This window comes from Periophthalmus magnuspinnatus, chromosome 5 (assembly GCF_009829125.3).
Source record: "Periophthalmus magnuspinnatus isolate fPerMag1 chromosome 5, fPerMag1.2.pri, whole genome shotgun sequence".
In the NCBI taxonomy this organism is placed as follows: Eukaryota; Metazoa; Chordata; class Actinopteri; order Gobiiformes; family Gobiidae; genus Periophthalmus; species Periophthalmus magnuspinnatus.
The window spans coordinates 9630248-9645867 of record NC_047130.1 but is presented as its reverse complement, the minus strand read 5'-3'; the positions used below and the strand labels follow the sequence as shown (position 1 = coordinate 9645867).

At 40.3% G+C, this 15620-nt stretch overlaps 1 protein-coding gene and 1 non-coding gene across 2 annotated transcripts; both read left to right on the top strand.

The window, feature by feature from the left end:
• Nucleotides 1-285: 285 nt before the first annotated feature.
• LOC117371718 (U7 small nuclear RNA) lies at nt 286-338 on the top strand. The gene has a single exon (XR_004541470.1). It is a non-coding gene; the product is annotated as a U7 small nuclear RNA (small nuclear RNA).
• A 6266-nt stretch (nt 339-6604) lies between these two features.
• tmem74b (transmembrane protein 74B) lies at nt 6605-9540 on the top strand. Its single transcript, XM_033966425.2, has 2 exons — nt 6605-6790; nt 8974-9540. Exons 1-2 carry the CDS (start codon nt 6605-6607, stop codon nt 9538-9540), a joined length of 753 nt encoding a protein of 250 aa, XP_033822316.1.
• Nucleotides 9541-15620: the final 6080 nt, after the last annotated feature.

The window sequence follows — 15620 nt, the reverse complement described above, 5'->3', positions numbered from 1 at the left end:
ATATCTATAATATGATCTACTTCTCATTTTACTCCAGAATGTTCATGGACTATTTTTACTCTACTTTAATTTACACACACACATAATTGCATTTTTGTTTTACTAAAACCAGGAGGGATTCTTGTAGTTACAAACCAAATGTGGATAAGCAGTCAGTGGAGAGCAAGTAAGTCTAATTTACATATTACCCATAAACCCTGTCTTTGAGTGCACCCCGCCCCAAAACCATGGCTGAGGAAGGAGTGACTTTGTTTGGGATCTAAGTCAGGCGCATTCAGACAGCAGAAGTTTTGCTCTTTTATAATTTTCTAGCAGGAGTTCTATAATAGAGCTCCCCCCTAACTTGTCAAAATAAATATGGTATATTAGAAACACCTATTTATTATTATTATTATTTAAGCTTCTCATGATAGAGCATTGTGTTACATCATATGTAGTAAGAAACATTTCCGTTCTGCTAAATATTTCACAATGACGGGCAATTAGACTCTTTCATAAGATCCAACTTTTTCACATATGTTCAAAAGACTACAGTTTAGTATTTAATTACCCAGCTTCATAGAAAAATAGTTTTACAAAAAATTTACTCTTGTTATTTGGCTGGAAAAAGTAATTTACCAATATTTTGGAAGATGTTACTTTAGGTATCTAAGGTTTGAAAGGTTTGATTACTACTACTACTGACACAGTAACACAGGGAGGACCAGAGCCGGCCCAGCCTATAAGCCAGGGGTGTCCAAACTTTTCTCATTAAGGGCCACATATAAAAACACAGACAAAGCTGAGGGCCGATTGAGGGCCTTAGACTGGTCACCAATACAGTGAATACTTCAAATCTGTGTGTTTATATCAAGTTAGACTGAACCACTAGACCTTTATTTATGTTTACATCCTCAATGGGGCACATAGAATATTTGATCTGGGCTTGTTAAAGTAGATTTTCAGAAATGTACAGTAAAAAGTAGTGTTTAAAGTAATTTGGGCCGATTCACCTGGAAGCTTGAGAGCCAAGAAAAATTGTTTGAGGGCCGCATTTGGCCCCCGGGCCACAGTTTGGACATGTCTGCTATAAGCGGACTAAACAGCTGCTTAGGGGCCACCAGAGGGCCCCCAAGAGCACATACATTTAGATTGAAAATAATACACTCACCTAAAGGATTATTAGGAACACCTGTTCAATTTCTCTTTAATGCAATTATCTAATCAACCAATCACATGGCAGTTGCTTCAATGCATTTAGGGGTGTGGTCCTGGTCAAGACAATCTCCTGAACTCCAAACAGAATGTCAGAATGGGAAAGAAAGGTGATTTAAGCAATTTTGAGCGTGGCATGGTTGTTGGTGCCAGACGGGCCGGTCTGCTCAGTTACTGGGATTTTCACGCACAACCATTTCTAGGGTTTACAAAGAATGGTGTGAAAAGGGAAAAACATCCAGTATGCGGCAGTCCTGTGGGCGAAAATGCCTTGTTGATGCTAGAGGTCAGAGGAGAATGGGCCGAGTGATTCAAGCTGATAGAAGAGCAACGTTGACTGAAATAACCACTCGTTAGAACCGAGGAATGCAGCAAAGCATTTGTGAAGCCACAACATGCACAACCTTGAGGCGGATGGGCTACAACAGCAGAAGACTCCACCGGGTACCACTAATCTCCACTACAAATAGGAAAAAGAGGCTACAATTTGCACGAGTTCACCAAAATTGGACAGTTGAAGACTGGAAAAATGTTGCCTGGTCTGATGAGTCTCGATTTCTGTTGAGACATTCAAATGGTAGAGTCAGAATGTGGCATAAACAGAATGAGAACATGGATCCATCATGCCTTGTTACCACTGTGCAGGCTGGTGGTGGTGGTGTAATGGTGTGGGGGATGTTTTCTTGGCACACTTTAGGTCCCTTAGTGCCAATTGGGCATCGTTTAAATGCCACGGGCTACCTGAACATTGTTTCTGACCATGTCCATCCCTTCATGACCACCATGTACCCATCCTCTGATGGCTACTTCCAGCAGGATAATGCACCATGTCATAAAGCTCGAATCATTTCAAATTGGTTTCTTCAACATGACAATGAGTTCACTGTACTACAATGGCCCCCACAGTCACCAGATCTCAACCCGATAGAGCATCTTTGGGATGTGGTGGAACGGGAGCTTCGTGCCCTGGATGTGCATCCCACAAATCTCCATCAACTGCGAGATGCTCCTATCAATATGGGCCAACATTTCTAAAGAATGCTTTCAGTACCTTGTTGAATAATTGCCACGTAGAATTAAGGCAGTTCTGAAGGCGAAAGGGGGTCAAACACCGTATTAGTATGGTGTTCCTAATAATCCTTCAGGTGAGTTTTATTGGAAACAGGGCTTGTGTGTTTACAGCAGCTTAAATATCCCTCTCAAACGATTACATTTGTTTTATACCCCCCCCCAACTGGTCAAGGTGATGAGAGCAGAGTCATAATTTTGTTAAATGTGAATCACCAACAGCTGAGCCAGGACACATCCACTGCCGGGGCCCCCCAGAGACAAATCCAGCTTAGGGCTACCTTGAAAGCTAGGACCAGCCCTGGGGAGGACATACAACCTCCACTCACAGACATCAGGAGTCTAACCCACAAACCTCCTTAATGAGAGGAGAAGACAGGATAACCACTCTACCGCAGTCACAAACACACACACTGTTGTAATATGTTTATTGTAAAACTCAAGCTGGATTCCGCGCATCACGTCCTCCCCAGCGCTCCTTCCTCACTCTAGGCTGACCCACGCCGCCTCTGCGCATGCTCAGAGCGGGTCTTCACTCTCTCCTCTCTCATCAGCAACACCAGCCCTGCACCGCTCTGTCCCCTCTCTCCGGATGGACGGGTAGATGGAGGAGCGATACGTGCATCTCCAGAGCCCGCTCACGATACGCGCAGTTCCAGGTAAGACCGTAGTTTAGCGCGTTGGCACCGCGTGTTCCCATGTCCCCCCTCCCCAACGGTGCATTGACGCTCCCTTTCTGCCTTGTTTGTGAGAGTGTGTGTACGCTGCTAAAGCCTGTACACGCACACAACCGGTGTTTCCTTAGCGGACACTCGGTTGGTGTTACAAATTTGTGTAATTTTCACCCGCGCTGCCGTATCGCATCTCGTTTTCGCGCGCGTTATCTTCCGTTGCGCCCCGTGATAAATAGGAGTCGTTAGTGTCAGTGTCTTATCGGTCCCTCTCAGGGGCGATGTTATCTCGTGCGCGCGCGCACGTGTGTGCATGTTCTCGCGCGTGCACGGTGGAGGCAGATGGAGACAGTACGCGCGCGCGGTCGGTCGGTCGTGGAGGTTTGGGCATTGGCGCATCGCAAGGTCAAGGTGGATCACGTGACAAAGGAGAGGCGAGGGGTCAGAGACAGAGGGAAAGTGTGTCAGTGGGTTTATGACAACAAGGGAATATACCATGTAGGGATAGGGCTATATAAGTCTGTATGCATATGTCTACCATGTGCAGCATCATAGGCTACATGACCTCTGCAGTAACTTAAAGAGGCACCAGGTAACTTTTATGATAGAGGTGATCACAATATGGCATTACATTTATTGCATTTGTCTCATGCATCTTCAATTTCATGTGTTTGTATTTTTGTATTGTTAATAAATTACTTTTACATATGCAAGGCAAGGCAAGTTTATTTGTATAACACAGTTCATACACAAGGTAATTCAAAGTGTTTTACAGAATAAGTAATAAAATAAATAAAATAAAAATCATAAATAATCATCATAAAATTAACATTAAATGAGAAAAGTGCAGAATAAAAACCTTTCACTCATATGCTCAGCTGAAGAAAACTGTTTTGAGCCTGGATTTAATCATTGTTAAAGTAGAGGCCTGTCTCACATCTTCATGGAGACTGTTCCAGGGTTTAGCTGCATTAAACTGAAATGCTGATTCTCCATGTTTAGTCCTGACTCTGGGCACCAGCAGGAGGCCAGTCTCTGAAGTCCTCAGAGTGTGAGATGGTTCATATGGCTCTTTTACAGACAAAAATACATCACCAAACAAAATTGTTTATCTTTAAAGCCACAGTATGTAACTTTTTAGCCAAAAAATAGACTCAAATAGTTGTTGGGCTTTTATTGTTTTGTTTTTTGTTTTAATAGTTTGGTTTTATTTATTGCACTGAAACATTATGAGCTGGCTCGCATCTCCACAAACCTGACTCTGATGTTGTTGTTCCACAGGCATAAAACGTATCTATTTCCATGGAGAATTTTCCCAAATGGTTTTAACTTTCTATTTCCATGGAATTATGCAGGTGTCCTCCCACCTTCAGAAAGTTACATACTGTTCCTTTAATGCAGGACGAGGAGGGCTCTCAACCAATCATATTTCAAACCATAAAGCACCCTTTCTCCCATTCCTAGCACCCACCACCGCAGCAGCAGAACCATCAGCCTCCTCCTCTTCACCATCAGCGTCGCCCTTCTTTCAGTAGCCCTTTTTTCAGTGGAGGCTCAGTCACATACTCATCTCAATGTTGATGTTATTGCTTTCCCTAGAATATTCCACAGTATAGCATTAAACACATTCTATCTCTGTGAACACAAGCAGCAGAGGGACAGTGACACCACCAGCCTAAGTTACAGATCAGATCAGTGGAGAGATGGGTCTGCTCACATTCAGAACACACGTTTGGCAAGCAATCAAAAACTAACTGAATGAGCAAGATGCATTTTAACATCATACCGTGGAACCTTTTAGACAAAGCGATAACATCTCCAAGCAGCAGGTGTTGCTATTCACTGCACTTCACTTAAGTACACCAGCAGTACTAGAAGTCATAATTAAGATGACTACTTTACCTGTACTCTGTTGAATGACTGACTGGGGATTATGATTACACTGTTAATCCTGGTTTTAATATTCAAACCAGTGTCGGATAGGTGCTTTGATATGAGATGTAATTATGAGCTACATGAATGACTCCCTAGTTTCCATAATATCTGAACAAAGGGCACAAGCTGATTTATGGGGTTTATTCTAATGTGCTTTTGTTTCAGATGTGTTTCAGATGAATCACGAAGACATTTAAAGAGTTAAATAGTGTAATAATCATTCATCTTTTTTTTTTTGGATCATTTGGATTGTCAATAATGCTGAGCCAATTGGTAGCCTTTTTTCCTGGCTGCAGATGTTAAGGTGCACTTTACTGTCCCTCGTACGGAAATGTGTCCCATTTGACCCATCCTTCAGTCCGACGATAACAGATTTTTAGATGTGATACGTTGCTGAAGTAAATATAGGCTATAAACGGTAATATTGCAACCATAAATCAGAAATATCCCCCAAAAATATTCTAAATGTACAAAATTGTAAAAAAATAAATAAATAAATATATGAGCTGCAATAAATAAATAACAATGGGACACTTATAGTAGTTATTTTGTATATGTAATGCAATGAGTCAACTCTCATAAGCTCTAATCTCATCGTAGTACTGAAAAAACATAACAAAATTTTCCTATTTATGCAAAGAAAATGTCTCTATGATAAATATTGACCCCCAAAAATGACTGTTCTATCTGTCATGCATTGAGTGATAAGTCAATTTAATTAAAAATAAAAAAAACGTGACAGGCCTAGTGCAGCGCTCAGGGACCCGTCTCCAGATCTTGGTCAGGACTACCTTTGCTGGAGGATTTGATTCATGGTCTGTTTTGAGTAAGAAGTAGTATATCATCATCAAATCTGGGGATTGAATGAATAATGCAATGTAAAGCACTTTGAGTATCTGAACATCCACTTAGTATATAAATCAACAAATTCCATAGCTCAGGCTTTTTAATAATACAGTTTATTTAAAATTGGTTTACTGGCATTATCTTGTATTATTGTTATTGTGTCAGTGGTATTAAGTAGTTTCAATATGATCGTTTATCGCAGTACATCTGTAACAACATAACGTGCTCCAACATTTGTTATCGTGACAGGCCTACATCTGCTAGCCTCACCGATTGTAAATTCCTTTGCCCCATATCTACAGTTATCATGTCGTAGACTGTATAAAGAAGTGGGCTTAGTGAGTGTAACATCACCCATAGCGTTCGGTTCCGCTCAAATGAAGCTCATTGAAGCTAGCAGTTAGGGGGACGAATTTGGAGCCCAGTTTCACTTTTGGAAGTCCGACCACAAGTATCATAGCAACCAAAGAGCTAATTTGGAGCGAGGCTGTTGAAGGTAACGCCCCTTCTTGCCCGCACCGCTGGTTCAGTAGGGAACGGGCACTTAGCAAGGCTGTCAGTCTAACCTGTTGCTAATGCTACCAGGAGCAACCTTGGGGAAAGAAGGTGCCTGATTTGTCTGTTATTCATGTTCTTATCAGAGCAGGTTAATACGGATATTTTAATACCAAAATGATGAGGCTCACTGCAGTAGTTAGAGAGAGGGGTCATAATTTTTCACTGTAAATGAGTCGATGGAGCTAGAGGCACACCCATGATCACTTCCTATTCAAAACGCGGCGGCTGTGTACAGAGCATTTATGTACACGCTCTGTGGTTCATGCTGTTGAATGTTGAAATGTGATCTGAAACTCATCTGTCCCAGCAGTGATGCATGGTCAGAGAGGAGCATGAACGGTGTGGAGCTGCAGGAGTTGGCCACTGTGGGCAGGACAGCCGACAGAGGGGCCAGTCCAGGCCCCGTCCCAGTGAGGAGCGGGGCCAGAGGCTTCCACAATGCCTCCTACCTACAGGATGAGGAACTACAGGAGAGTGGCAATTGTGCGCCCGCAACCTCAGCTAACAGTAACGCAAAGGTAAGAGTTAGAAGTTTAAACGCCAATTCAGACACAACAGGATGTGTTTGGTGGTTGGAGGCTTTTGTGGATAGGCCCATGAGGATCCGTTAAAATAAATGTTTGAAAATATTCTGTTATATTTATTTATATATAAAAGCTGGTCTATGTGCTGGGATGGCTCTCGCTGAATGTACTTGGGAAAAGGTGGAACTTCACGAATACTTGAATCTGATTGGTCGAAGCGTTAAAACAGTGAAACAAGTTGAGAAATCTAACTTTTGTCATGTCCAGTTGAGAGAAAAGCACAGACATCTTCCAAATAGTCTGTATTTCTGCTAAAATAGGCTGAAACGTTACAATGTTAGTCTTGGTTCATTTGTTTACTTTTGGTTTGCTTTGCCTTTGACCCCGCTCAATCTACAATGCTGTTCTGTGACTGGTCTGAACCACTGTTTGATTGGGAAATTGCAACACAAGGAACCATTCCAGATGACAATGACACAAATTAATGGCAAGTGCATCTTATGAAAATTGACCTAAAAGAGCCATCTATGTTAAGGCTTTTCATTCTTTTGGATACTTGTAAGGTACAAGTAGATGCTTTGTAGTTAAGCTCTGAAATCCTAAGTGAGTCTGATAATGGTGTGTATTAAGTATGGCTTCACTTTCAGGTTTCAGTAAAAAACAAAAAACAAGCTAGCAGTAGTTTTAAATCTTAGTGGTTGCTGACATAGTGCAGGTGCGACATCAGGCAAGTTACCAGCCAGACCTGTGGAGAAGCGACCCTGCTCACATTAAGAATGCATGTAATAGACAGAAGTTTAATCCCAAACTATGGAACATTACAAATCGGCAACATCTCCATCAAGCTATAGGACACCTTGAAGATTGACTATGCAGGTAGAAACATGAAGGAAATTTATGGGCAACATAAGATAAAGTTGGCAACTTTGCAGCGAGATTCATTTGATTTGACATATAAACACTTTTGAGTGTGCTGTAAATGATGTAGCGACAAAATATAACTGAGCTGAACCTAAGAAATTAGATTTATGAAACATTATCACTCACCATAAATCAGCGAGTGTGTGGGCTCTGAATAAAATGAGCAGCCTATTTATCAATGGTGAATAGAATGCATGTGATTAATCCAGGCCCCTAGAAAGAAACAAGGACAGTGTGGTTTGAGAGCAGGGGGAGGGTGACCAAACCTATTCAGGCTAAGTGGTTAGTCATCGTAAAAAGACACACAAGAGATGATAAGAAGATAAAAGTGCCTGCAGAAATGATGAACCCTGGTATTGTCTTCAATGCCATTAAGAAAGAAAAACCCATTTATGTAATAGCTTCATTCAGTATTGCAACATCTTTGGTATTATACAAATCTGCCTTTCATTTTTCAATTTCTTAATAACACTTTGAAAAGCATGTATTCTTACTATTAAGCAGGCTCGCCTCTCCACAAATTAGACCTGTAGCTTGTTTTCATGTAGATATATGTTTTAATGCATACTGTGGAACATTTCTGTCAAAAATAGAAAAAGTTAGCTAGTGTGGGATTCATCTTCTGAATACAAATCAATACTAAATTTTAGTTGAATTAGAAGATGGTCGCTATAGCGTTGCGAGTTGGGGTCTGTGCCTCAGAAAAGTTACATAGTCCACCTTTTAACTCTTTAACTCATGTTTACCCATATACTACAAAGTATCAGTTTTAAGTAAAGCACCAGTCAGATTTTGTTGAAATAAACTTAAAGGTTATTCCTTAAAGCAGCTGTGCTTGATTTTTTCATGTAAAAAAGTAAGTTTGTGCGGCTCTAGAATACAGTTATAGGCCTATTGTAAAAGCAGCTCTTAGAGTCAAATTGAAACAGCTGTGTAATGCCTGCATCTAGTTATAAACTGTTTTTATTGGCTGTAATGTTGGCGTTCTAGTTCTAGCATTACTGTGATGGCTTCTGATCTATAAAAGCTGTGAAAAGTGCTTATAAACTCATCACCGTGAATGATTTGGATGCTTATAAAGTGGAGAATTACTTTGGACCACTGCAAACAATATAAAATGTACTGGTTCTGTTTTTCACATTTTAAAGACAATAAAAATCAAGTACAGCACCTGATTTAACTTGGTTCACTTTTCACTGTTGCACATAACATTGGTGATTTGCGGCTTTACTTACTTCTACTCTTGTCTTGTCCAGGCCGATTCTCCGCAGCAACATCAGGACCTGTGCTACGAAGATGAGGACGGCACCGAGCCTGCTGAGTCTCATGATCTTCGCGAGTACCACCAGCACCCGGGGGATGACCACTCTGCAGACTACGGCTTCATATTCGCTCTGGTCTTCCTGGTTAGCGGCATCGTGCTAGTGGTCATCGCGTACACCATTCCACGCGAAGCCAAAGTGGACCCGGACACGATATCGGCTCGCCAGATGGAAAAACTGGAACTGTACTATGCCCAGTTAGGATCGCACCTGGACAAATGTATTATCGCGGGTTTGGGGTTGCTAACTTTGGGCGGAATGTTCTTGTCCGTCCTACTGATGGTGTCGATTTGCAGAGGGGAGATGTACAGGCGGAGAGCGGCGTTCGTAAGGCCCAAAAGGACTTATGGATCCATAAATATGCGAATGAAACAGCTAGCTACTGGGGAGGCCATCGAAGGAGCACATGGAGGAGAGAATTTTCTAGTTGAAATGAGGAATAACGGACAATGTGGAACGAGCAGAGACGCTAAAACGGAAGCAGGACCATCTACGGCTTGAGATGGAGTGTAGTTATTATGGCGAGTTTGTGCTGCAACAGAAAAAGATGTTCCGCGATTTTGGAAGCACATTTTTGCCAGGTGCAATTGTGGACAACTATGGCTAGAAAGATCCTGTAATGTAACTTTATACAGGTAAGCCAATAGCCAAGAGCACATTCTAGACATGTAGAGGATTACTGTGCAAACGTTTTGAGATATGGAAGTTTTATTTTGAAATTGTTTTTTTTTTTTTACAAATGTAAGTTCAATTTTACTGTGCAGTTTGAAAAAAAAAAGTATAAAGCCCACCACACACTACAGGATTTTTCAGTCTTTAAACGCGGGACAAAAAGTGCAGCCCACAGGCATGAGGAGAATAGTTTGACTGCAGCAAAGAGACCGCACGCCACAAAAAAACACCCCAAAAAACAAGCAAATAAATCTGTTGCCTTATTATTTTTTGCTATTTCCTAAGTTTGGATCCTGCGCCTCTGTGTCCGTCACTCCGTTTGCCCCTCACATTCTGTTTTATTGGCTGATGCAGTGGTGGTGATGTTTTGTGGTTACGATATGACACAGGATTTCAAAATCGCAGACATCACAAACGACAAGCACAGCAGGTAAACATTGTCGTCAGGGTGGAAGTTGGGGAGAGCAAAGCTGGCTCTAAATTATCAAGTTCTCCTGTAGTGTGTGGCAGGTTTAGACAAAATGATTTAAATTCAGAATGTTCATTTGAATTTGGATTTGAATTAGGTCTAAATTATTGCATTGTGGGATATTTTACTGGTGTCAGCTTAGACTTATTTTAAGTTTCTTGGTATCCAGAAGACACACTTCTTCAATACTTTACAAAGAGTCTGGTCACCAGCGAAAATCACAGTTTTCAGATGGGCATGATTGACAGATGGATTAGCCAATCAGGGACACACATGGTCCGTCCGTATTGAAAAAAATAAAGGAATAAAATGAAAGGAAAAAGATATCACAGGGGGCTGAGAAACATGACAGATTTTTGTAGAATCAATGAGCGAAACACAAAACTGTTAATCTGATCTGATATGAATTAGATTTTATTTGTAAATCATAGGTGACTGGTATCAATCTATGATGATATATCATTCTGGATTTGCCAGGCAATATTTTAAGCAGAATTGGGGAAAGAATATATTTTACCAAATTAAATTCTTGTAGTTAATTTGTGATTCAAAAAAATAAAACCATGTTGAAATCATTAGAAAATATATTTTAAAAAGTCATACCAAACTAGTTAAAACTACTCAAATCAAGATTAACATTCTGAATTCAAATCCATATAAAAGTATTTAAGTCGCAGTAACATTGCAAAATAGGGCTAGTGCCTTGGCAGAGGTCAATGATTTCCAAGAGCCTTTTTTTATCCAAAATTTTATTTGTATTTGTCCTTATATCTTCTATAAAATCAGACTTTTGCACAGTAGGCGTTGTCGACAAGCACATTTGTGTCTTCTAGCTTTGCATTCTGTGAAAAACCTATAATGTATTTGGGCCATAGCACCAATGTAATGTAAAAGAGAGAAGTATTATGCCTAAGTATTTATCAAATCAAATGTGAATAATGGGATGTATAGGAGAGATTATATAGGATTATTGTAAAGCAGCAGGGAATGTGATGCTAGCTTTGTGCAATAACACTGGTGAGTATAATATAGTATGTATGTATAATTCTATCTTAAAATTTGGGATTCATGAGATGCTCAGTGCTATGCTAGATTCTTTTTCATCTGAAACTAATTCTACCAAAAGCTTTGAGGTGTAACATTGCAAATGAGAAGATCTGAAAACCTGTGAGATTTCCTGACAAATCCAGTGTGAACCCCAGGACCTTAGTGAATATTTATAGCTTGCTCCAAACTGTTGCCTCATGTTAATAATAAAAAATAATAGCCTACGCTACAGCTAGCATCACGTTCTCAAATATAAGATGTTTTAGTTTCATATCCGCAAGTTAGCATTAGCAGCTCCTTCATTTCAGATGACAATTATACTGAAATGTGTCAATTTAAAGTTGACATGCTTAATGCTTAATTGGTGTTTGAATATACTGCCTTTGGTCCCATACAGCTTGTGCAGTGCAAATGTCATCGCCAGTAACACTATGCACACTATTATGACACTCTCTTCTCACGGTGTCAAAACTAAAGCTGTAAGCCGTGTGATTAATCATCGCTCTGCTACTTAGCAATTTCAGCATGTTCCATTTACCATTGTGGCCAGTAGAGGGCGACAAACATCATTATAATTACAATAGTATATAAACATAAAAAGTATCAAAAATAATAATCAGTTTCTCAATCCCTTCTCTGGGTTTTTAACTGCGAACACATAATATATTTAAATCACCATGTTTTATGCTTGGTAAGGTTTAGTTTCTTTTCACGCCGTCCCTTTGGCCTCCGTGACTCCCCCTTCAGAGCAACACAACAAAATCAGTGTGCAACTACTGCGCGTCGCATCAGGTTTGCGAAGTTGTTGTGTACAGTTTTGTATCATGTTTTTGTATATTTATGGAAATTCTTGTGTGGGAGCTGAGCTTGCGAGATTAGATTGCTAGATTATTCAAACATGCCTGGATGACATATAAAACCACTTCTGACATGTTTTTGGTGAGGGGACATTATTACTGCATGGTAGAAAGTGCCCAGAAAATACATTTTGCATAATAATTTCTCTAGAATTAATTTGTGAGGAACTTGCAGACAAAGGGTTGATGCAAACAGGGGCATACTAATCATAAATTGAGTTCACTGATCCCATCATAATAAAGAAGACAATATCAAATCCAAGTTAGAACTAATTACAGTTAACATAGCAAAACATTTTTGGGGCCAACAGTTTCTACAATGGATGAATCAGAAAACATTTTGTCAGCTGGGATTTGACCTTTCAATTACACTGCATTGAAGGAGCTGCTTTTGTTGTATGACTTTATCATTGCTAATGCTTATGTGTATTTTAAACTGTAAGTACAAGTGAAATAATCAACAATATGCCTTAACAAAACACACAGGATCTGTATTCTCCAAGGGATTGTATATAAGAGCCTAGCCACGGCTAACATATGTAGCCACAACACAAGTCTGTGCCTCTCTATGGACGAGAAATATCAAATAATATCAAGTTCTTTATAGAAAATGTGCGCAATGTTTTTTTTTTTACAAGACAATATACTGTACATATGATGCTGTTGACTACTATGGGAAATAGGACCAGCAAGCTCACAAACCAAAAATACTGAAATAGTGCAATGTTTGTCAACATTTGCTTTTTGCTATGGGGATTTAAACTGGGACAACATGAAGTCAAATATCATTACAAAATGCTTTCAAAGTGGTTAGCGACAGGCCTTTTAAAATGGTCACTTGTCAGAGCCCCAGAGCATGTGAAGCTTGATGTTTAGTTTGTGGTTGACCAGGCAAAGGTCCATTGTTTATAAAATGAGGAGACTAACCATATCCAGACCTCGGTTGCTTGGGATGCAGAATACACAAGCCTCCAATACTTTCAAAGTTGTAAGACTGGTCACCGGCGAATCTCCCGAAGTTCAGATGGGCTGGATTGACAGGTGGATTAGCCAATCAGGGACACGCATGGTCTGTCTGTATGAAAAGAAATACAGCCGCTTATGAGGAAAAAAGAAAGGAAGAAATATCATAAGGGGCTGAAAAACATCATGGATTTCTGCAGAATCAATGAGCAAAGCACTAAACTATTAATCTGAGGTGGGAGAATGAGGTGACCAGTGAGCTCCTGTCACTGAAATCTGACCAAATCTGATTGGACGAATATGTTTAGTTTGAGATGTGACAGAGGGAGCGGTGACCAGACTGATATCCCTCTGTATAAAAACCTACAGAGATATTTGTCAGGCAAAATGACAGCAGGCGTGCCATACATAATAAGTAATTTACCTGCACCTGAATGCACCTGATAATAACAGCTTAGTCTATAGTGTGAAATCAAAGACTCTGAAAACAGCTGCTTTTGTCTTTATTTGTGGTTAATCTGCCTCTTATTCACAGAGTTTTAAGCAAAAGAGTAACTGAACTAATGCGTTTGTTGATTTTACTGCAGACGTTAAGGACATGTTCCACACTAATCCTGAACAGGTTGCGTTCACAAACTCAAATTTAAAGTCATAATTTGACATGGAGGACAGAGGGTTCATTCATTCATGGGTTTCCTGTTATAGGTTACATTTTTCACCACTCAAAAGATATAATATTTTGTTTTCAGTTATTAATGGCTACAGCAACAGTCCTAATTTTAATCATTCTGAAACCCATGGATACAACTCTATGGGAGATTCACTGTTTTTGAAAGAATGATACAAACTTACTATCTACAAATGTTGAACCTTGCTATTATTTGCTAGGGATCTCAGCAGACCTGGCCCTAGGCCTTTTGAAGGTGTTATCTCCTGCAGAGTCACTGTTTGTTTTTGAGCTCAAAGTCTGACTCGTCTAAACCCTGCTCACGTCCGGTCATCCTGGCCTGACTGTCTGTGTCCTCTGCTTTGTCTCACCTCTGCTTATATGACAGATACTGCATACTGCATAAAGGGTGGTTACAGTGGTGGTGTGGTTACATTTTTTCCCCAGCAAAATGGGTGCAAGATTATTTCTGTTGGATGAGTATGTTTGGTCAGTAAAAAATAGCATACTATTATCATTAAAAGAACTGTATGTACTTGTACTCTTACTGTTTTAAATAGGTAAACCTACTGCAATCGCAACTAAACCTGTGTCGCTAGTACCTAAACCTACAGATACAGGACACATGCCTCATGTGAAAGTTCAGAACCTCCAGAATTCACCCACTGAGCTGCAGAGGCTGCACTAGCACTGATTCATGATTAGCTGCAGGGGCTGGGTTTAGGTAGTGACCATACAGATCAGAGCGAGGCCTTTTAGGTGTAAACCAACTGGATTTTACCTATAGACAGTATATATAAATGGACATAGCTAGCTACCATGTTCCAAATACGAAGTGATTATGGGCGCACTTCCGGCTGCATCGACTCTGGCTCCAATTCACTTTACATTGAAATGTTGTTCCCTCTCTCTGGAACTGCTGCAGTGAACCCTGTCATTTTGGTCTTAAAATCTTCGTATTAACTCACTCTAGATAATTTTTACTTCACTATTGTGTCCATAAATCAAGATATGAGCATTAGTAACAGACGAATCAGCCTCCTTCTTCCCTAAGGTCACTCCCGCTAGCGTTAGCAACGAGTTTGATTGACAGCGTTGCTAGGCACCCACTCCCTACTAAACCAGAGGTGCAGGAAGGGATGTTACCTTCATCAGCCTCGCTCTGGATTGGCTCTTCGGTTCCTATGATATTCTCAGTCAGTATTCCAGATATGAAACTCGGATTCAAATTTGCCCCTATAACTGCTCGTCTCAACAAGCTTCATTTAGCTGGAGCCGAACGCTATGGGTGACGTTACACTCAGTCCACTTCTTTATACAGTCTACGATTTCAGCATAGAAACTAGAAACCAAAATGAGAGACTCAAGTGAGGCTTATTCTGCTTTTTAATTGGATCTTCACAACCAAAACAAATTATAAGAACTTGGCCATCATGTCCTATGTTTTTTGTAATTAATGATAAAACAGCATTGCATTGTTATCTGTAAAAGCTTTTTTTTTTTTAAATGATGTTGGGTTCATTCTTGAGAATGGCGGTTGAATCCTTAGTTAAGACATTGTGTCCTTGGACAACTACAATTCTACTCTCAAGGCCTTTGAGGATAAACTGCACTGCTAAACTTTAACTATTTATCAAGTGATACAATTTTTTCTCTTTGCAAACGTATTCCATCTAAAAGTACAAATACTCGAGTAAAGGTATCCAGCCCTCATATGACAAAGACCTTGGGTGATAGAAGGACTCCTGATTGTGTTGACAGTGGAGGCAGGGTTTCCATAGAAATGTGCTATTTATACAGACAGGGGCAGATGAGCGGCTCTGTCTCACATGTCTCTGAGTGTCCTTCTGAGGACAGAGAGGACGGGACACAAAGGAGACAGACAGAACAGCAGGAGTAGAAACAA

Coding starts and splice junctions, on each gene's coding strand:
- tmem74b (XM_033966425.2), top strand. CDS start 6,605: ATGAACGGTGTGGAGCTGCAGGAGTTGGCCACTGTGGGCAGGACAGCC. Junction 6,791..8,973: donor CAGCTAACAGTAACGCAAAG/GTAAGAGTTAGA, acceptor TGTCTTGTCCAG/GCCGATTCTCCGCAGCAACA.